Source organism: Chiloscyllium plagiosum, unplaced genomic scaffold (genome assembly GCF_037043375.1).
Source record: "Chiloscyllium plagiosum isolate Xiang-an unplaced genomic scaffold, Cpla_swu_hap1 HiC_scaffold_19, whole genome shotgun sequence".
Lineage (NCBI taxonomy): Eukaryota > Metazoa > Chordata > Chondrichthyes > Orectolobiformes > Hemiscylliidae > Chiloscyllium > Chiloscyllium plagiosum.
In genome coordinates this window covers 19,391,976-19,414,976 of record NW_028270157.1, presented here as the reverse complement: position 1 = coordinate 19,414,976, position 23,001 = coordinate 19,391,976, and the positions used below count along the sequence as shown (strand labels likewise).

The 23,001-nt window shown below is 41.0% G+C and overlaps 1 protein-coding gene across 1 annotated transcript in view; it reads left to right on the top strand.

Annotated features, from left to right (window-relative positions):
• Positions 1-19,297, top strand: part of LOC122559398 (uncharacterized) — a 40,441-nt gene extending 21,144 nt beyond the window's left edge. Inside the window, exons 13-18 of the mRNA XM_043708846.2 lie at positions 3,568-3,758; positions 4,034-4,188; positions 5,348-5,599; positions 11,711-11,873; positions 12,875-13,028; positions 19,062-19,297. Of these exons, the coding sequence (XP_043564781.2) occupies positions 3,568-3,758; positions 4,034-4,188; positions 5,348-5,599; positions 11,711-11,873; positions 12,875-13,028; positions 19,062-19,195 (1,049 nt within the window). The 3' untranslated portion in view covers positions 19,196-19,297. The remainder of the gene's footprint in view (positions 1-3,567; positions 3,759-4,033; positions 4,189-5,347; positions 5,600-11,710; positions 11,874-12,874; positions 13,029-19,061) is intronic.
• Positions 19,298-23,001: the final 3,704 nt, after the last annotated feature.

Below are 23,001 nucleotides of genomic sequence, written 5' to 3'. Positions count from 1 at the left end.
TTTTGAAACAAAGGCCAATGTTCCATTTGCCTCTCCCATAACCTGTGGATACTAGCTTTTTGTGATTTAGGCACAAGGAGCCCTAAATTCCCTGAGTTGCAATTTTGTTTCATCTTTTTCTTTCCATTAAAGAACAAAAATTCAGCTCCTCTTTTCCTCCTGCCAAAACACATAACCTCCCCATTTTCCCGAAATTGTATTCCATCTGCGAGCTATTTGCCCATTCAACCTTTCCATATATCACTGCAGACTCGATCATCTTCGCTACTCGCCTTACATTTTTGGTAATCATTTTGGATTTTAAAGCTTTCTTAATCCTGAGGTTTATTGTTAATCTTTGTCACATTGTATTTTTTTTTCTTTCAACTTAGTCTATCCATGACTTACTTGTTTAACCGGTAGCTTATCTCCATCTGAGAATCTTCCTTTCTCTCTATCTTTGCTGTGAACTTTTTTTAAAACGTCTGCCATTATTCCTCAGCCATCATTGTCGCTCAACTCATTTCAAAGTTCACTCTATTAAGCTGTGTCCTCATTCCTTTGTAATGGTCCTAATTTGAGTTTGACACAGTTGCTCCCAAACTAAGTTTCTCCCCCTCAAACTGAATGTTGCTGCAATTACAAAGGAATTGATATTTGGGAAGATATGGTAATTTTCTTTTGAAAGGGGTGGAAAGGATTGGTATTCAATCTAATATTGTCCATCCTGTTTTTTTCCCTTTTTTTGCATTTTGTTTTTTCTTCAAGATGTCAGCTCCTTTCTGGAGTATAGTCTGAGTGTACATCCTTGAGCTATTTTAACCCAATGGCTGTTTCTTGTGTGTAAGGTCAGGCAATAAGAGAAAAAGTTAAACAAGCTGATAACATTCAACAAGTTAGACAATATGTCGAGATCCAAACAATGTGAATGTTTGAGTTTGTGACTTCCTAACTTTTTATCAGAACTAATGAAAATTAGCAATATAATGTTTGAACAATTTAAAAGATGTTTTTGTTTTGGTGGGGTGGGGGAGGGGATCGTGGTAAGAGAGAGAGAGGGTGAAGGACAGTAAAGATTGCACTAATGACACTTATCATTCAGAAACCATAGGGTGCCCTGATGGGATGAGTAAAGAATCAAGGATGTCTAGGTCAGGTGTGAACGGCAGGATGGTAGCTATCTGAAAAAGCAAAGAAATGGATTAAGGGATATGTATTTGGTTAATGCTGTAACTAGGTAAAGCACCAAATGTGCATAAATAAAGTTGGAGTGATCCTCCCAAACTCCCATCCAGCCGCTGTTTTATAAAATTGCAGTGGCTAAATTGACTTGTGCCAAAAATACCAAGCCCATAGAATGGCTTCCGAGCAATCACAATTGTGTTAACTGAGCAGATAGTACCTGGCTTTTATTGTAGCCATGGATGTGGGAGATCTGAAACTGAGTGCTGGAGAAACTCAGCAGGTCTGGCAGCATCTGGTGAAGGGAAAATATTAAAATCCTTTATCTGTTGTGGCCTACACATGATTCCACAGCAACACTGTCACTTTAATTGCCCTGAGAGCGTGCAACCTGGTTGTATTGAAACACTTAAATAAAAAGAAGCGCAGATGGAGGCGATCTGAAGCAAAAACTGAAATTGCTGGAGAAACTCAGCAGGACAGGCAGCATCTGTTTTCTCTCAAGTCATTTTGTTTTAGTATCAAAAACCTCCTTCGGGCTTTTGAGGATAGCTGACAAACGTTGCCCTAACTATCAGCACCAACAAGTGGTGAACAAATAATAAAACCCTTTTTTTAGTCCCTTGTGCTCTCTGCAGCTGAAATTAGTCATTACACAATTCAAAGCTCTCTTTCGCAAACAGTATACAGAGGAACCTTGATTATCCAAATATTGATTATCCGAATTTCAGATTATACGAAAAAGATCTCACGGTCCCTCAAAAGCTTTACATTAAAGTGTATTTGATTTACCTGTACTGAAGAACGTGTGAAAACACTGGCAAAAACAAAGAAACACAAGCACCTCCAGCATCAGCGACTGGATATTTTTATAGGTAAAGATTAGTTATACAGCCCTTTGCAAAAGTGTTTTACAGGGTATTCCTGTCACCTTTCTGGGCCATTCATGAAAAACATGGCTGAGAAAGCCCTTCCTGAAGAAGGGCTAATGCCCGAAACGTCGATTCTCCTGTTCCCTAGATGCTGCCTGACCTGCTGCGCTTTTCCAGCAACACATTTCCATCTCCGATCTCCAGCATCTGCAGACCTCACTTTCTCCTTGAGAAAGTAAACCCATGCGAGGTGGTGCTTCTCTCTTTCTATTGCGACACTGAGTTTTCAGAAACTGACTAGTGCTTTTGTGCACGTAGAAGCTCTTTGGGACCTTGTTTCATGCTGGGATTTCACACAATATTTATGTGATGGTAAGTCCTTCTCCGTTTCACCTGTAATTTGCAAAGATAAGTTTGTTTAAATAGCAGACTTATTAAAATTATAGAATTAAACAAGTTATCTGGTAGAGCACAGCGTTAGATCGCTATGGCTTCCCTTGTTTAAGGTAAATTCAATTACCTGGATAATCAATTATCCGCCCATTTTGTTTGGATAATCGTGGTTCCTCTGCATTAATCAGTGTATGTTTTAAAAGCTCATTAAACAATATTTTAAAATGTCTCAACTACATCAAGCAATGCAGGAGGTCCCATTGACATTTTCGACTCTCTCTCGTGGCCATCCAAAAGACTACATCCGTCATGCAAAATCTCTGATATTTTAATGATGAGGTAACAACACTATAATGAAGATAGTTAAAGCCCTGGGATTTGCTCTTGAGAGAAATTGTATTGAAAAGTGGGAATCTTATGGTAAAACCTCAGTATATTTAGAGCACAGTATGTACCTCTGGTCTCTGTCATAAGGGTGGCACTGGAGAAGATTAGGATGATGAACCAACTGAAGTACGAACTCAATGGGACTTTTTTGGTTCCAAAGAGCCAAACTGGATTCAAAACATTAACTGTTTCTGTCTCTTCACAGATGCTGCTAATCCTGCACAGTTTCTCCAGCACTTTTTGTTTTGGAAAAGGCTGAAAGAGAAATAAAGGAAAGTGAGGGGAGCCCTAATAGAGGTCTTGGATTAATTTTATAATGAAGTCTTGTGATACCTAGTTTTGGGCGTGCCATTAAACAGATAATGGTCCTTAATGAATCAAAAGAGGAATTCGAGAGAAACTTTGTTATCTAGAGATGTGTGAGAATGTGAAACTTTTCTACCATGCGTGAGGGGAGGTTTTTTAAAAAAAAAAATAAACGTAGGTAGAAGAGAAGGAGTTGTAGGATAGGTCTGCTATGATGGTAGGAGGCTCAGAGTAAATATTATATGACAAGCGAGGCTGTGTGGTCACCTTTGCTGTAGACTCTGTAGCCCAATGGAGTAACTAAAACCAGTAGGATTTCTCAACAGTGATGCAGCGGGGTATTAAACTACAGGCCGGAAAATTTTTTTCATTGGGTCTAACGTTTAGTATCAAGATGTGGATTTCTCTCATCTACAAGCGTTGTCTTGTTTTGGTTTTGCCTCTTTAGATCACGGAGTATTCACAAGTTGTGAACCAGATTTAATGAAAATAATTGTGTCAAAAGAATATTTGGCAGATCAGTTGAAGTCCGGATTGAATCTGGTCTTGAACGATGGTAGCTGTGCTGTCAAGGAAGGGCACGAATACTACACCTTTACAATCACTGAAAAGCAGGATTACTGTAGAGGACAGCTGCTGGTAAAAAAGATATTCCTTCCTCTCTCAAGCTAAGGCCAGAGATGTATTGTGTGAAGTAATGATCTCAACTGATATGTTTTAATTGAATTTGGTAATACTTTGAACTGGGTATATGTGGACACACACTTTTTAAACTTACAATTTAAATTCTATTTGCATTTTAAGTTTGAATAAATTTTGTAAATTAAGACCTGGTAACAGGTCAAGTCTCAGCTTTGATTTTAAAATGCTAAGGAGATCAAAATGCTATTTGGTGTCTCTTTGAATTTTTCTAGATAAATGAGACACACAGTATATTTAAACATGTCATCACTAATGACTTCCATTCTGATTTAATAATCAGAGAAGAGCCGTTAATATTTGAAGTGAAATGTGCCTATCTACGTCAATCCTTGGTGAATATGCCTCTGCCAACTCCCCCACACATCAGGTAAATAGTTGTTACTCTTTTTTTTTACTAGGATTGAGTTTATTGATGGCCATTGATGCAAAGAGAAGCGGGAACGAGGTGGATGAAAATGATTAAAAATGTTGTCTTTGTCTTGCCTTTGTGTATGACAGACTGCTCAATGTCTGGCAATCGACTGATTTTAAGAGAAGCATTTGGGAACTCCTGTAAATGTTTTTTTTTAAACTATTGTACAGAATGTGAAATTGATCTTTGAATAGGTTTGGGGTTGCTGTGCCCAGGTTAGCTCATTGTTTGGACCAATAGAGAGAACAACAAGCTTAAATTAGAATCTGTTTTACAACACTGACCATTTGTTCCAGTGCATTTACCTTGGTGTTCTCATGTTGGGTGTGGCTCAGTGACACTCATGTCTCTGATTCAGAAGGTTATTGGCTCATTTCCCACTCCAGTGACTTGAATGCAATTTTTTCCAGTGCAAAGTTAAAAATCATGCAACACCAGGTTATAGTCCAACAGGTTTAATGGGAAGCGCACTAGCTTTCGGAGCGGTGCTCCAAAAGCTAGTATGCTTCCCATATAACCTGGTGTTGTGTGACTTTTTTTAACTTTTGTACACCCCAGTCCAACACCGGCATCTCCAAATCATGTTCCAGAGCAAGTCATGAGGAAAAGCTGTGTTGTCCGAGGAACCATCATTGAGTTGAAGGGGCAGCGAGTAGTTTTTGTTCTTGATTGATCATAAGAGATTTCATGACACTACTTTGAAGAAAAGCAGTAATGGTGAGGAGATAATGTTAGACAACATCAGTCTCTGATTCACTATTAATCCCTACATTTAACATCTGAAAAGTGCTTTACAGCCAATGAAGCTTAGCAATGTCTTGAGGTAATTTAAAGGCACTCTGTAAATACAAGTCTGGACTTCTACATAAACTACTACCCAGCTTCCCTCATCCAGTTTTCAATATATTCTCTATTCCTTTCTTTCTTGTGTTTACTCAGATTCACCTTTACACAACTACACAATTCACCTCAATTACTTTCATTCCATTTGGTAGCCCGTTTCACGTTCCAAACAATTCTCCTTAATTCCAATTGGACTTATGGCTGGTTTCAATTTATGGTCTGGCTTTGTACAGAGATAATAATACAACTTTTTTTCTTGTTTCTTGCTGAGGATTTTTAAGCCCATCGTGCAGTACCATGAAGAAAAACTCCAACTCACTATGACCCTCTACAAAGACCATACTTTCTCGCCTGATGCTGCTTATGGTGCAAGCCCAGTGATTTGGCTGAATGATGATCTCTATTTGGAGGTCAAATCCTCTGGGGCTTTTGGCATTGCGTTTGTGCTGCAAGTAACTTCGTGTTGGGCAACGACCACACCTGACTCTCAAGAGAAAAGGAAATTCCACTTCCTTCAGGATGGGTGAGTAAAATTCTCAGTGTCTCGGATATGTTTTCAGTTTTGTCCCTTGTTCCTTTTATAGTTGTGAAGGTCTTTGATAGAGTAAATAAGGTGGTTGGGAGCAAGGGCTGCTGTTTCCATTGGCAGCAAAGTCCAACACCATTGGACAGAGAGGAAATGGCAAAATACACTGTATTCATCTCAGTCAGGTTATCAGTGTGACCACATCTGGAATATTGTGCACAGTGTTGATCACCACCTTTATTTAAGGATGCAGATAAATGCATTGGTAAACTTGTTTTGAACTGCTTCCAACCTAAATACAGGTCATTTTGGGAGGGAACGTTGGACAGACCAGCCTTGGATCTGTTGCAAATTAGATTAAGAGGCAAGTTGATTGAACATGAGAACTAGGGGTATGAGGATGCAATTTAGCACCTCAAGCCTGTTCCGCCACTTAATACAATCCTGGCTGATCTCCTGTCATGTCAGCCTCATCTCCACTTCCTTGTGCACACTCCATAGCACTTCAACTCAACATCTTGAGATCCTGAGGTCTCTTAACTTAGTTGATGCGGACAGGATGTTTCCTTTTGTGGAACTCATAGCCACTGTTCTTAAAAATAAGTGGCTGCTTATTTAAAACTGGAATTGTTTCATTTTGAGGGTCAGGAGTCTTTGGAAATGTCGTCTTGAAAAGTAGAATTGGTTTTTAAAATGGGAGTGGATAGATTCTTGATAAGACAGTGAGAAGTTATGAAGAGTGAGTGGGAATGTGGATTTGAGGTTATAATCAGAAATACCATGATCTTCTTGAATGGCACAACAAGCTCAGGGGATCAAGTAGCCAATCCCTGGATTCTTTCTTTCTTATGTAACAAGCTAGAATGGTCAAGAATTCATTGTCTGGGGAAACACACTACTGAATTTATTTCAGTCTATGTTTAGGGAACTGTGGATTTTAAGGCAAGAGCAGGGAAGTGGGTGATCGGAACTTTTTTTCAAATACAGCTCAGCAAGGAGGGCAAATTTGGATACTTGGCATACTATGCCATTATCCAAGTCTTTAAAAACAAAATGCAAGTAAGTAAGGCCCTTGTGGGATACCACTGGTCACATCCTGCCAATTTGAGTATCTACCCACTATCTCTACTTTGTCACCTATAATTCCACCAACCAACTTCTCAGCTACGTCAGTAATTTGTCCTCCAATTCTATGGGCTACTATGTTTTTTCTAATTAAGACAATCTCTACAGAATAAGTTCTATTCTCTTGTACTGGCGATAAGCCCATTCCTTATTAAGAAATCTGATCTTTTTGTTTAAACCCAAATTTCTAGGCAGTTGATCATCTTAGTAACTGGAAAAAATATTTTTGTTTTATAATGTGATGCATGAGGTCATGGGTCAAGAATGACAGCACACTCCCTAGTTACTATCCTAACATGCCGAAGAAGAATCATGCCCGAAGTAAGCAGTTTAGAGACAAGAAAATTATTTAAAGTTTTGAAATAAAAATCCAACAAGACTTTTCTCTCTTAGATATGCAAAAAGGTGTGAACTGCCTCAATGGAGTCAAAATATGTTCATTATTTTTCCAAGTTGGATGCTTTAAAGAATGTTCTTCCAATGGTTTAATAAAATTAGAAATACTTAAAAGCTATTGAAACAGTTTAAAACTGATTTGATACCCTTTTTGTTTCAGCTGCAAACAATTTTGCCTCATCTATTAATTCAGACCATTTTAGAATATTTTCTTTCCTTTTTGGAGAAATTATAAACTGGTAACAGCTGAAAGATCAGTGTGGGTGCCAGATCAATACCATGCTAGGAAAGGTCAAAAGCACATTGAGTCCGTCTGTCTATAAAAACGAGCTGTTAAAAGTTTGCTTAGCAATTTGGAGCACAAATTTAACACATCAGTATTAACAGCGAAAGAGCTAAGAGATTCCCAAAAAGATACAATTCACATTGAAGACCAATTTAGAATCAGATGAAACTTCATATTCAATAACTAGAATGTTATTAAGACACACTTTCAGAATCTAACGACCACTTCTGAGCAAGTGCACAGAAAAGGATTTGGTGTAGTCTTTCAGATGGGGAACTAGCAAACTGAATAGTTGAGTTGGTGATTGCATCTACAAATTTGCTGATGACACCATGATATCTAACGACAAGTCAAAATATAGAAGGGAGATAGAGGGCTTGCGACGTGGTGCAAAGAGAACAACCCCTCTCTCCACGTTAGTAAAACTAAAGAACTGATCATTCAGGGAAAAAAAAGGAGAACATGCCCCCATCTACACCAACAGAATGGAGTTGGAGAGTCCCAGTTCCTCAGAGTGACTATAACCGACAACCTGCCCGGGACTTCCCACATAGATGCGACAGTCAAGAAGGCACAACAACACCTCTTCTTTCTCAGGCAGCTCAGGAAATTTTGGCATATCCATAAGGACCCTCACCAACTGTTACTGATGCACCATTGAAAGCATACTGTCCGGGTGTGTATAGGCCTGGTACGGCAACTGCTCTGCTCGGAAGAAACTGCAGAATGTGGTATGCACAGCTGAGACCATCACGGAAGCCAACCTCTATCCGTGGACTCCATCTACACAGCTCACTACTGCAGAAAGGCTACCAATATCATCAAAAATCTATCAAACCCTGGTAATGATCTCCTCCAATCTCTTCCAACAGACAGAAAATACTGAAGCCTGATCTCACACACATCAGCAGGTTTAGGAATAGCTTCTTCCTGGCCATTATTAGATTGAATGGACAGTCTAGCCTCAATAAGCAATGTAACCTGTATGCCTTGAAGTCTCTTTGGTCTATACATCCTTGCTTACTGTCTGTACTGCTCATAAACAAAGCTTTTCACTGTACTTCAGCATACGTGACAGTAAGTAAATCAATCAATGCATCTTCCCCCATGAAATTGCCCAGCAAGTATTTCTTAGATTCAATCCTTAATGTCAAAGGATAAGGATGGATGCAAGTGTGAAGCGATTCTCTCAGATTGTCGAAGTTTGCAGGTCCTAAGTACAGACTCGACAGTTGATACAATCACTAGAGCACCTGAATATGGGAGGCAATATCCAGCTTTCAATCAATTTGCAAGGCATGAGGCAGAAGCAGTGCACTCATGCAAAGTCCAAAGCAGCTATGAAGAATCAGCCCAAACTGATCATGAATAAGGAACACCTTTTCAAGCTACAATACTGGTCATCTGGTAACCAGCCTTGCACATGAATTGATCAAACCAGAATCTGTAAAGACGTTACAATGAGTGAACACATGTTTCACACACCTTCTCTCCATCTTGTGGAAGGCATCAACTTTATCATACAATGTGTAATGTTTGCAAAGGTCATCTGAAAACTGGTGACTGTTATTCCTGAAGGTTGGCACTTTTTCCAGTATCAATATACTACCGCTGCAAATTCTCATCAGACCATGTGGCCCCAGGCTTGGGAAGCCATGATACAATCTGTTGAAGGTAAAATGTTAAGCAAGTGACTGTGTTCACCAATTCTGTGAAAAATCAATATTGCTGATCTGTAAATGTTCCACTGAATAGAGTTTGCTGGATTGAAGTACACCATAATCCATGGAATCAGTACCAGACATCTGGATTCACAACAGAAACTGCAGTAGATTATTCAATAAATACTGAAACAAACAAAATCCGACATTTCTGGGATATCTCTGCAGGTCTGGCAGCATCTGTGGAAAGAACACAAATGCTGCTGGATCTGCTGAGTTTTTTCCAGTAGTGTGTTTGTTTGTTTGTTTGTTTTTATTATTTAAGAAATATTTTCAGAACTAAATGAAACACTTCTTTTTTTAATGAATTAGTGAAATGAAATCATGCAATCTGCTCTGAATAGAACTGGGAATCCAGTAGGACAGACTGAGCAACCAGATGAGAATTGACCCAAACTCTGTGTCTCAATCTGAAGACTTTTAAGGGATATCACTGCTCACAAAGATGAACAAAGAGATGAGGGAGGAAAATAAAAATAGGATGAACCACTAGCTCTGTATCCACAATCCAAATAAGTCTGCCAATCTATACAAAGACTTGGAGCGATTCTCAGGCAAAACTGATCAGGCTTGACAGGAGCAGCTAAGGAAGCATCAGCTTAAGCTCAAATCAATGCTGCAGGAAATGGTGGACCTCCCAAAAGTAAGTAGAGGTGCACCATGCATAAAACACGAAGCTACAAATTGCTCAAGGCTGTCTCTTTTTTTAGAAAGAAAATGGGTACTCCAGTGACAGAAACTTGGACAGGAAGCTGCCAAGTCACTGGACCAGCAATTATCACTAATGGCACTTCACTTCAATCACTATTTGGCTCAAACAGATGAGCATCAAATAGCTGCTTGTGGCAACTTGCTTTGCGCAGACAACTGCTATTTGTACCTTACATTACAGCAGTGAAAGCACTTTAATATTAAATTGACTGACTGACTGACTGTTTTCAAGCATTTTGGGAAGCCTTTGATACAAATTTTGAGAAGGGTTTTTAATTGTTGCAAAGGGGCAGAGTAGTTTGGGAAGAAAGTTGTGATGGAGACTAAAACAAGGAAGATGGTCCCTAATTAATCAAACATGAAATTCCAGAGATTTAGTGAGAATGTGGAAATGTCATGGGGAGGTGAATGGAATAGTTGTTTGTCTAGCTTCCCCTGGAAATATAAAGGAGAAAGGTACCTCAGATTATGTTGGTGGGGTGAGACCAAAGGGATGGAAGGAGGTTCTGATGGAGCATAAACATGAGCAATTTGGTCTGTAAAGCCTGTGAAGAGAAATCTGCTTTTCTTTCTTTTTGCTTCATAGTGATAATAACCACTCCCTAAATGCTTTGGATGAGATGACTTCTGTATTTAAAGTGAAAGAGTCAGCACATCCCTACGCGGATGTATTTGCACCCACCACCATCTAAAGATGGGGATCCACTGAGCTGCCTTGGTTTAAAATCACTTACTGGTCTAATGACGAGAGGCTATTGTATTGTACAAGAAATAACTTGTTGCATATTAGCAACTAGTTAGAGATTACATTGTCACAATGTTGCTATAGCAGAGACTAAAGAGCTGGATGTTGGGATTTTGGCATGAGACGTAAGCTGTTCTGCATGCAAGTGATTGTAGCAACATTGTCTTGGACAGTAGGAACAGAAGAACAGGAACAGGCCATTTGTCCCCTTGAGCTTGCTCTACCCTTCATTACGGTTATGGTTTATCATTGTGCATTCAATACCTCTAATCCCACCCTCCCCTCATATCTAGTGATCCCTTTTCACTGTGAGAGCTATACCTATCTCCTGGAGAAAACCCTGTTTTTGCCTCAACTACTTTTGTGATAGTGAATTTTACAGGCTCACTTCTCTCTGGATGAAGACATTTTTCCTAGCCTCAGTCCTAAATGATTTACCCCTTTATACTTAAACTATGACCCCTGTTTCTAGTTTACCCCACTATTGGGATCATCCTTCCACCATCTAACCTGTCCAGTCCTATTAAAATTTTATAGGCTTTTTGAGATTTGCCCCAACTCTATTCTTCTTAACTTCCAGTTAGAGTCCGAACCAACTCAATCTCTCCTTGGTAAAAGCAAATTACCGCGGATGCTGGATCTGAAACCAAAAGAGAAAATGCTGGAAAATCTCAGCAGGTCTAGCAGCATATGTAAGGAGAGAAAAGAGCTGATGTTTCGAGTCTAACTGACCCTTTGTCAAAGCGAAAAGCTTTTAGCTTTGACAAAGGGTCAGTTAGACTCTAAACGTCAGCTCTTTTTTTTTCTCCTTACAGATGCTGCCAGACCTGCTGAGATTTTACAGCACTTTCTCTTTTGGTTTCAATCTCCTCTCGTATGTCTTGCCTGCCATTCCAGGAATCAATTTGGTATGCCTTCACTTCATTTCACTCCTACAGTGAGACCAATCCTACACACCATACTCCTTGGTATGGCCTCACCAATGCCCTGTATATCTGTGCTTCAGGCAGTCCTCAGTATTAACCCTTTTCAGATGCATATCCAATGATCACGTTGATTCTCCTGCACGCTGGTCAACTCTGGTAAGGAGTAAAGGACTGCTTGCTTTCCTTTTTTCCATTTAGCTGTCCTAATGATGAGACCTTCAGATGGCATTCTGCAAATGGAGCTTCCAATAGTAGTCGCTTTTCCATCAAGATGTTTCACTTTGTTGAGGTAGCAAACCACCCCATCTATCTTCATTGTCAAGCCAATATCTGTCACGCTGGGGCTGCTGATTGCTTAGTGGTAAGTTAATTCTTTTAAATGTATTCTACAAAATGGTAAACAAGCTTAAAATTGTGAAATTGCAACTGTTTTCAATGGTCAGGGCACAGTTAAGATAATTGACTTTTTTTTTTAAAAAACAACCTTTTTTTTTAAACATTGTTATTTGGAATGCACTGGCTAGTTGTAACAATAGTTGCCTCCAAAAGGGAACAGGATAAATATTTATAAGGAGAAAAGATTGCAGGAATATGTTGAAAGAGATGGGCAAGTGATGCTAATGGGATTGTTCTTGAAAAGAGCCAGCATAGACCTGATGGACTGAATGATCTCATTCCAAGCTTTTTTTGCTATTTTCATGTTATTGCCCTTTCCAAACAAAGGCCCTGGGAAGTCTTCTGTTTTGTCCATATACAAGTGGAGCATTGCTAAAGCATTTTTGTCTTGTACTCATCAAGGCCATTCACAGAAAACACCAATGTAAAGGGAAAACCGCATTTATAATGTAAAAGGAAAATGCTGACTGTTAAGAGAGGTTGCTAAGGAGTGTGCACCAGATAATGATGACTGACAGTTTACTGTCAGTCAGGTTTAGTGTGGGGCACTTGCATGCATTGGAAATGACACTTAATACACAGGGACTTTTTTTTTTGTAGATTACACACTCCTCTCAACTCAACAAAGTAAGTGACAGCTATTCTGTTTCATTGATAAAGATATTATCCTGAGAAATCAACCAACCAACCAACCTGGTTTAAAATTTAAACAAATTTTAGCAGTTAACAGTCAATCGTCTAACTAGTGCATTCTTCATGACAACGCATCTACCAGAGTCCATTTGCCAACCAGTCTCAATCTCCTCTTGTACAGTTAAAATATTGTTTACCCTTCACTTTGGTATTTCATGCAACTTCTGGAGTGCAAATCGACAAGTGTCCAAAAAAATTTTGTTTTCAGCATCACTTTAGTTTTTTTGGAAGTACAGAGCTTTTAATAACTGGAGCATTCTCTCCCTCTGGAAGGAATGTTCCGCTGAGCAGATTCTTAAAAGACTAAGACGGGATGTATTGGCAACAGGCTCTAAGCCAGTGAATGGGATTGTCTCTGTTGGACCCATTGACCTGTGGAGTACAACTGAAAGTGGGGCTTTAGAGCTGGGAGCTGCAGCAACAAACTGTAAGTACCAAGGAATAAATCAAGATTACACTGTGTAGTAAAGCTCCAATTGCACAAAATTAAATTTGTTTGCTACAAGCTTGCAAAACTGGAATTTATAAAAAAAAAATGTTTTGAATGAGAATTGAGATTTAATGCAAAACGTTTTAAGATTGTATTTGAAGGAGTCTGAAATGATAGAGAAGAAATATTGCAAATTCACTTAATGCTGCTCCTTATGAATTGAAGGAGCCAGTATTGGACTGAGGTGGACAAAGTTTAAAAATCAAAAAAGCACAGCAGGTCAGGTAGCATCCAAGGAGCAGGAGAATCAACGTTTCGGGGAAGTGCCTTTAACAAATTTCTGATGAAAGGCTTATGCCCGAAACATCGATTCTCCTCCTTGGATGCTGCCTGACCTGCTGTGCTTTTCCAGCGCCACGTTCTCAACTCTGATCTCCAGCATTTGCAGTCCTCACTTCCTCAAAGTTTAAAAGTCACAACACCAGGTTATAGTCCAACAAGTTTATTTGGAAGCACTAGCTTTCGAAGTACTGCTCCTTCTTCAGGTGGTTGTGGAGAGTAAGACCATAAGACACAGAAATTATAGCTATAGGAGTCATGGAGATGTAATGATACATTAAACTATTTTAGATTCAGTCTTTCTTGTTTTTAAACTGGGATGTGCTGGTTTCTGTTCATTAATATGCAAATCTCAGAACTCCTTTTTAAATTACTTTCTCAAGATATAGAGTCATAGAGATGTACAGCACGGAAACAGACCCTTCTGTCCAATCCATCCATGCCGACCAGATATCCCAACCCAATCTAATCCCACCTGCCAGCACTAGGCCCATATCCTTCTAAACCCTTCCTATTCATATACCCATCCAAATGCCTTTTAAATGTTGCAATTGTACCAGCCTCCACCACTTCCTCTGCCATCTCAGCTCAGACAATGCATTAAGGTGTGAGGTCTGTCTGTCTCCCAATATTGAGTCAAGCTGGTTCTATTTCGAAAGTGGGATTTAGAGTTTTACATGAATTCATGCAGTTTTTGAGCAAAATAAAATGTCATTCTGCAAAAACAAATTCTTCCCATAAACTGGTATGTGTGCGTGTGTAGGAAAGACAATGAGTGGGTGTGAGTTCATGTGATCGTGTGTGTAAGCTTGGTTAGGTGAGAGTGTGATGGGGTATAAGCCTGTGAGTGGGTGTGTGCATGGGTGAGAGCATGGAGGGTGTATCTGTATGTGTAAGATAGAGAGCTTGTGTACGAGAGGGTCCTTGTGGGTGTGCGAGTATGTAGGAGTGCATGTGAGAGTATATAGTACACTGGGCCACGTGTAGTATGACATGAATTCGAGGTCCTGGTTGAGGCCATTTCCTTGGGTACCGAACTTGGCGTTCGGCCTCTGCACATGCACACCTCATCGTTGCTTGTCCATCAGTCCACCTCGGAGGATGGTCACCCAAAGGTCTGAGGCCGAATGTCCTGGACCGCTTAAGTGTTCCCCGACTGGGAGGGAACACCCCGTCTGGTGATTTTGTTGTGCAGTGTCCTTTCATCTGTTGTCATAGCGTCTGCTTGGTCTTGCCGATGTACCATGCCTCAAGGCATCCTTGCCTGCAATGTGTGAGATAGACAACATTGGCCGAGTCACACTAGTACTCGCAGCGTACATCGTGGGAGGTGTCCCCACGTGTACTAGTGGTATCTGTGTTGACGCTCCTTATGAAGAAAGAGGTTCTGAAAGGAATGGAGATCCAAGATGGTGGTTTGATTATGAAAAGTTGCAAGTGATGAAGAAATCACAGATTCGAAGATTGCTGCACAAGCAGATCAGTTGGCTCATTCTGCCAGAATAGACTTTTTTTTTGAAAAAGCAGTTGTCCTAGAATCAGTATCATTGAATTGTGGTAAAGGAGGTATCCATTGAACCCATTGTGTTGGTATAGCTTTCAGAATGGGCATAACTTTTGTGTCATTCTCCTGCCTCTATGTAATCCTCCATGATTGTTCCCACTTCAATCATCTTATGCCCTCTTGAATGCCTCTAATGAATCTGCCTCTGCCACATTTCCAGTCTGAGGACATGCTCATTTTTTTTTCACTGTCATGTTTGGTTTTATTTCAGACTTACTTAAATATTTTTAATCAACCTGTCAAGACATTGTTTAAAAAAGAAATCCCTGGACTAAGTAGGACTTTAATACTGGTCTCTTGGCCCTGAGAGAGGGGCACTGTCACTGCCACAAGACCTCCCTGCTGAAAATTGCTTGGATCTTTTCTAATTGACCTGTTCAGAGATGTTATTACACACCACCTGCAGTAGGTGGGCTTGAAACCAGGGCTCCCAGATCCAGAGGAAGGGACACTACTGCTGCACCATAAGAGCCCCTGCTGTAAATTTAGTTCTAGAGACCTAACCATCGGCAGCACCTCAGATACTGAACAGCCCATTTCCAAATGCAGCAAGATCTGGATTATAATCAGGTTTGGGCTGATGCAAGTAATAATAGTGCCACACAAGTGTCAGGCAATGACCCCTCTAACCATCACCCCTTGATATTCATTTGCTGATCAACATTCTGGGGTTACCATTGACCAGAAACTGAACTAGACTAGCCTTATAAAAACTGGCCAAAAGAGCAAAATAGAAGCAAGGAATCCTGCAGTGAGTAACTTGCCTGCTGATTCATCAAACCCTAACTACCATCAACAAAGCACAAGTCAGGAGTGTAATGGAATACTTGCCACTTGCCTGGATGAGTGCAGCTCCAAGAAGCTTGGCACCATCCAAGACACAGCAATACGTTTGTTTGAAACCACATCCAATCCCTCCTTCACTGATGCACAGAGTATACGATCCGCAAAATGCGCTGCAGAAATACATCACAGCTCCTTAGAAAGCATCTTCTAAATCAATGACTATCAACTAGAAGGGCAAAGGCAGCAAATATGTGGGAATTCCACCACCTGTAAGTTCCCCTCTAAGCCATTCACCATCCTGATTTTGGAAACTCTTTACTGTTTTCTTCAGTATTACTTTGGTTCTCCATCTTTGAACTCCATCCCTAATGGGTCAATGGGCTGAAAAATGGCAGATGATATTCAATCTGGATAAATGCTAGGTATTGCATTTTGGTACAGCAAACAGGTAAGACGTATATGATTAATGGCAGGGCCTTGGGTTGTGTTGTGGAACAGAGAGACATAATTCAGATACATAATTCTTGGACAAACTGGGTCACACATAGATAGGATGGTTAAGAAGGTGTTTGGCATGTTTGCCTTCATTGTTCAGTTCTTTAGGAGTTGGGGAAGTCATGTTGTGGTTGTACAAGGCGTTGGTGAGGCCTCTTGTGGAGGCCAGAAATATCTCCATTTCTGATTGTCCAGTTATAGGAAGGATATTATTAAGCTGGAGAAGGCTCAGATTTACCTGGATGTAGCTGGGTTTGAAAGGTTTGAGTTATAACGAATGGCTGGGACTTAATTCACTGGAGTGTAGGAAGTTTTTGAGGTGACCTTTTTATAAAATCATGAGGGATATAGCAAGGGTTAATGGATCTTGTCTTCTACCTAAGATTGGGAATATCAAGACTAGAAGGCATATTTTTAAGGTGAGGGGAGAGAGATTTTAAAGTTGTAAGGGGCAACTTTTTTGTTTAAACTGTGGTTCATGTGTGGAATGGACTTCTGAGGAAGTGATGGATGTGGTACAATTTATAACGTTTAAAAGACATTTGGATAAGTATATGAATAGGAAATGATTTGGAGGTGCCGGTGTTGGACTGGGGTTACAAAGTTAAAAATCGCACAACACCAGGTTATAGTCCAACAAGTTTATTTGGAAGCACTAGCTTTCGGAGTGCTGCTCCTTCATCAGGTGGTTGTGAATGCATAGGAAAGGTTTGGAGGGATATGGGCCAGGTACAGGCATGTGGGACTAGTTTAGTTTAGGTTTAGGATTATGTTTCTGTTTCTGTGCTGTATGAATCTGACTCTGACATGGAATCCAGCGGTTCAAGATGGCAGGTCTCCACCACCTTTTAAGAGCAACCAAGAATGAGCAATGAATGCTGGCTCAACTATCAACATCATATCCCATGAATGAATCTTTTTTTTTTAAAAAAAAGCTTTAAATTTGTTACCTCTTATCCCTATGTAAGATTCATTTTCTATTTAAATTTGTCCTTGGTCCCATACCCTCACTTGTTTTTGTTGGTGATTCTGTCAGCTGATCAACTGTGCCTGTCCCAAACTATTTATCAGCTTCCACTGCCTTTTTCAGGTGGCAAATTCCAGATTTTGACAACTCTATATTTCAATATTACAAGCTGATTGGTAACAGTTTACACACTAATTAAGCTGCCCTGAATAGCTGAATTATAAGATTAATGCAGGAGATTTAGAAAAGTGCATAACCAATTCTTATATGGAGAGAAATGACATTCAGCACAGTTTGTGATGGAAGCAAAGACCATGACACCACATGATCTGGAGCTGCCTCAACAATGACTACTTTTGTAGCATCTTCTGTCATAAGAATGGAGATTCTATGGCATAGAAGGAAGCCATTCAGCTCATCATGTCTGCACTGGCTTGCCAACAAATGTTATGACTTGGTGCCATTCTTTTGCTCTTCCCTTGTAACTTTACACGCTGTGTCAACTCAAATATTCATCCAATGCTCTCTTGAATACCTCCAATTGACTTTGCTTCCTCCACACTTGAAGATTGTATTATAGGTTGTGTGTGGGGGAGGGCACCTCATCACATTTGCAAATCATCTTTTAAATCTGTATCCTCCCATTCTCCATCTTTTGAATTACTCCCTCTCTATCCAGACTGTTGTAAGTACAGTGGGCTGCCATGAAGTCTGATCACATGACACAAATAATATCATTGGCTTTCGATGGACAAACAGCTCTCTCTAACCTTGCTGCCTGTAGTGAACACCTCCATAATAAATCTCCTGGTCTGTCTTGGAACTTAACACAGACCCCTCATGATTTTGACAATGGCTATCATATTGCCTCAGCTACCTTCTCTCCAATAACGGAAGTCTCAATCTATCCTCAAGTGAAGTTTCTCACCCTTAGAACCATTCCTGTAAATCTCTTCAGTCTCCAATGATATACACTGTAATCCAGGTGATTTCTCAGAAGTGTTTTGTACATTTTACCAGAAACCTAGCATGCTCTATACTTTATTAACTGCTCTCCACCTAACATGTCACCCTCTGGGATCTGTGCACCCAGATCCCTCTGCTCTTGCACCCCATTTTACTTTTTTTTTTGTCTGCATGCACATGTCAAAATATGTCCCCTCATTTTTAAAGGAACAACCAAAAGTGCATCATGAAGCAAAATTGGAGATGGGGGCACATAAAATAACATTAGGGCAAATGGCCAAATATTTGGTCATCGAAGGAAATTTTAAAGAATGCCTTAATGAATGAACATCCAGAAATGCAGACTTAATAAGTGCATAACAAAGAAGCAATGGGAATTTTAAAAGGAAGACATCAATATTACAAGAGCTTTCATAATCTCAAACACATCTTAAGAGTAAGGTGGGAAATGCACCGTCAGTCACCACAGCACATTCTTATAAACAGCAATCTGACAATGACCAAATACGCTGACTTTTGTTTTAAAGAATAAATATTGACTAGGACTCTATACAGACCACCCTCTCCAGTAAAACAGCATTTCACAATGGGATTTATCTGCAGAGGAGGCACCTTGTTTAATATTTCACCTCTAACAGTGCAATGCTTCTCTCTGTACTACACTGGAGTATTCATTTAGATTTTTTGTGCTCAAATCCTTCAAGTTGAACTTGAACAAAATCTTTTTTGACTTTGTAAGAAAGCTACCCACTAAGCCATGTTTTATGTTAGCTGCTCTTACTGACAACATTCATGTTGAATAATGAGCTAAAGAGCAGTTTACTTTTGTCTATGAAAAATGCCATTTTTGGGGACTTGTTCATGTGGCTGTTAAGCTAATATGTTTATTCTCTTTCTTTCTTTTTGTCTATAGGGCGAGACTTGAAAGTACTCCTTTCGTTAGCTGGTGGGATAATAGGAATGATGCTGCTGATGTTTGCAGTTGCTTTAATGAAACAGATTATAATTCAAAAAACACGGTCCAGAATTGCTCATTGCTTGATTTGAATGACGGGCAATTTCTGCTGTTTTAAAAGCAGCTCTTGGAACCTCAACCTGTTTAAATTTGGATCTACATATCTATAATGCTGTGTTAAAATAAAGGAGAATGGATTGTGCTTTTCTGTATTGTGTTTCCTGCCAACTATGTATGTGAATCTGGGCTTTACCTAAAAAGTAGTGTATTTCTGGTGGAAAAGTCAGAAATAACTTGCAAAGTTTTTTGTTCTATACCTGGCAACCATCTTTTATGCATGCTATAATAGCTATCTCAAAGCTTCAAAATTCTGGGTACAAATCCCATTCCAGCAAAAACATAGTAAAACTGGTAGTGCTGAGCTAAGGGAGTGCTGTGCTGTGCTGTTTGAGGTGCTGTACTCCAGAAGAGATGTTAAATCTCTGATCTGAAAGGGAAGAGAATCTGCTATTTTTATCCAGTCTGATCTACATGTGACTCCAGACCCACAGCAATGTTATTGACTCTTAACCGTTCTCTGGGCAATTAGGGTTAGGTAATAAATGTTAGCCCAGCCAATGACCCCCAAATCCTGTGAAGTACTAAATTTCTCTCGCTCTAAATGAAGAAGACCAAGGGACCTGGCCAATATTTATCTCTCTATATATTTGGTCGCTGGAGATCACTGATCTCTGTTGCAAGATATCACTGCAGATGTTCCTCAGGATAGTGTTCTGGTCCAGGCATCTTCAGCTGCTTTATTGATGACATTCCTTCCATCATAATGGGAAAAAATGATGATATGCACAATGACATTCCATGTTTAGCAGCATTTCTGGCTCCTCAAGTACTAAAACAATCCATTGCCAAATGTGGCAAGATCTGGACAATAGCCAGGCTTGAGGTGACAAGTCACATTGCCTGCATGGCATGAACAACAATCTTCAACAAAAAAACCCAACTATCACCTTTTTGACATTGGGTGGAATTTACCAGAGCTGCCCTCCTAGCTATCAACCCTGAGGCTGTCATCCAGAAAATGAACTGGTGCAAATGGAGGAACCGGTTTAGTGGGGAAGAGTTGGTGAAAGATTGGGTTCTTTTGGGATGGGATGGAGGGTGGAGAATGGTGAATAGTGGCTCCAGAGTCGGGGAGGGGGGGGGGGCGGTGTTTGATTGAAGCATGGACCAGGTTGCTGAGCAGGTTGGGTCTGCAGTGAGTGGGGGCTGGGAGTGTTGAGTCCTGCTGGAATTGGAGTGGAGTGAAGTAGTGAGAAAACTATAGGTGTAGGACCATAAATGGGTCATTCAGGGCATTGAATTTGCACTGCCTTTTCAATTGTGGTTGTCAACCCCATTCTCATGTCTTCTCTCTAACTCTTGATCCCCTCTTAGTAATCAAGAACACATTTATAATAAATCAAAGAACTGCTGATGGAGATCGAACACAAAAACAGATTGCTGGGGAAGCTCTGGTCTAGCAGCATCTGTGGGAAGGAAGCCATGATAAGCATTTAGAGTCCAGTGTCTCTAATTTAGAACTATAATTGGGCTCAACATTAACTCTGTTATCTTCCCATGGATGCTGCCAGGCCAGCTGATTTGCTCCAGCAAGTTTTATTTTTAAGAACATATCTAGTTGTCTTGACACTGAATGACTTGGTCTGTACAACCTTCTTTGGCTGTAAGTTCCACAGATTCTCCATCCTCCAGCTGACTAAATTCCCCCTCATCTGAAATGAAGGGACAACCTTTTAGATCTGAGGTTATAGGTTACATGACAACCCTTTAGAATGGAGGCTATACCCTCAGGTCCTAGTTATCTCCACTTCCACTCTATCCTGGGCTCTCAATATTCTAAGTTTAAATGAGATCCTTTAGCCTCCCTTAAAGGTAATTGATTAAAGACGCAGAATCCTCATGTTCCTCGTATGTAAAGCCCTTCTTTCCTGGGACCATTTTTGTGTACCTCCTCGAGACCCCATCCAAGGTTAGCTCATCCACTCTTGGGTATGAGGCCCAAACCACCCACCCCCCTCCCAATTCTTCCAAATGTAGTTTGAACAAAGGTTTTTACAGCCTCAATAGTACATCCCTGCTCTTCTGTTCTAGTTCTCTCAAAATGAATTAACGTTATATTTGCCTTCCTAACTGGCAATTGAATGTTCGTGTTAACCTTAAGAGAATCCTGAACTAGAACTACTAAGGCTTCCGGGAGAAAGTGAGGACTGCAGAGATCAGAGCTGAAAATGTGTTGCTGGAAAAGCGCAGCAGGTCGGGCAGCATCCAGGGAACAGGAGAATCGACGTTTCGGGCATAAGCCCTTCTTCAGGAATTCCTGAAGAAGGGCTTATGCCCTAAACGTCGATTCTCCTGTTCCCTAGATGCTGCCTGACCTGCTGCGCTTTTCCAGCAACACATTTTCAGCTACTAAGGCTTCCAAAGACTTACCCATTTAGAAAGTAGACCATGTTTCTATCCTTCCTACCAAAATGCATAACCTTTCCCATGTTGTAGTCCATCTGCCACTTCTTTGCCCACTTGCCTTGCATATCCATGTCCTTTTGCAGCCTCCCCACTTCCTTAACGCTATCTGTCCTGCCTATATTTGTGTCATCTGCAAATTTAGCAACAATGCCCTCAGTTCCTTCTGCCCAGATTGATAATGAATAAGGTGGTCCTAATGGACCCTCTGGAATTCCGTCATTTATCCTCCACTCTCTGCCTTGTGCCCAGTAGTTACTCCTCTATGCTATGTGGGTGTCAAAAATTGGGATCCGGGAGTGTATTTGGTCTACTGTCCAATTTCCTAGGGTCACCAGGCATAACTCCCATCTATATTGGAATAATGACTGCTTGGCTAGCAGAAGATTAGATTAGATTACATTAGATTAGATTAGATTACATTACAGTGTGGAAACAGGCCCTTCGGCCCAACAAGTCCACACCGACCCGCCGAAGCGAAACCCACCCATACCCCTACATTTACCCCTTACCTAACACTACGGGCAATTTAGCATAGCCAATTCACCTGACCCTGCACATCTTTGGACTGTGGGAGGAAACCGGAGCACCCGGAGGAAACCCACGCAGACACGGGGAGAACGTGCAAACTCCACACAGTCAGTCGCCTGAGGCGGGAATTGAACCCGGGTCTCAGGCGCTGTGAGGCAGCAGTGCTAGCCACCGTGCCGCCCACTATGCCACCGTGCTGCCCACTGTGCCACCGTGCGGCTGATCTTTAAGAAATGTCTTGTTAGGGTGGACTATGGAGGAGGTGGGGAGTCATCAACCTGGAACCTTTGCTGTGGAAGTGCCTGTGTTGGACTGGGTGGACAAAGTTTAAAAATTACAGAACACAAAAGTCACACCAAACCAGCTTTTACCTCCAAAAGGTTTATTTGAAAATACAAGCTTGGAGCCTTCCTCAGGTAGCTAGTTGGGCAAACCTTTTGCACTATAAACCTGGTGTTGCATGACTTTTTTTCACCTGTAAACTTGTGCAGGAGCAGGAGGGAAAGGAGGGGTGTGGCTGGGGGGGTGGTGGTACATTAGCGGTGGGCCGAACGATCGGGGGCACCCGGTGAATGGGCGGGGCATGGTTGGGGGCGTGGCGGTGGGTGGGCCAAAGGGGGACGGGGAATTGCGGAGAGGTGTGCGGCAGTGAGCGGGCAGCAAGGGGGCGGGGCATTGCAGAGGTGCCTAAAAATGGGCGGACCGAAAACGGGGAGGCGGGATCTCGCTGAGGGGGCAGGGTCTGAGTGAAGGGGCGGGGCCTCGCCGAAGGGGCGTGTCAGAGGGGATGTTCGCTCGAAACGTCACAGCCACACGCCCCACCCCCCCCTCCGCGAAAACATCC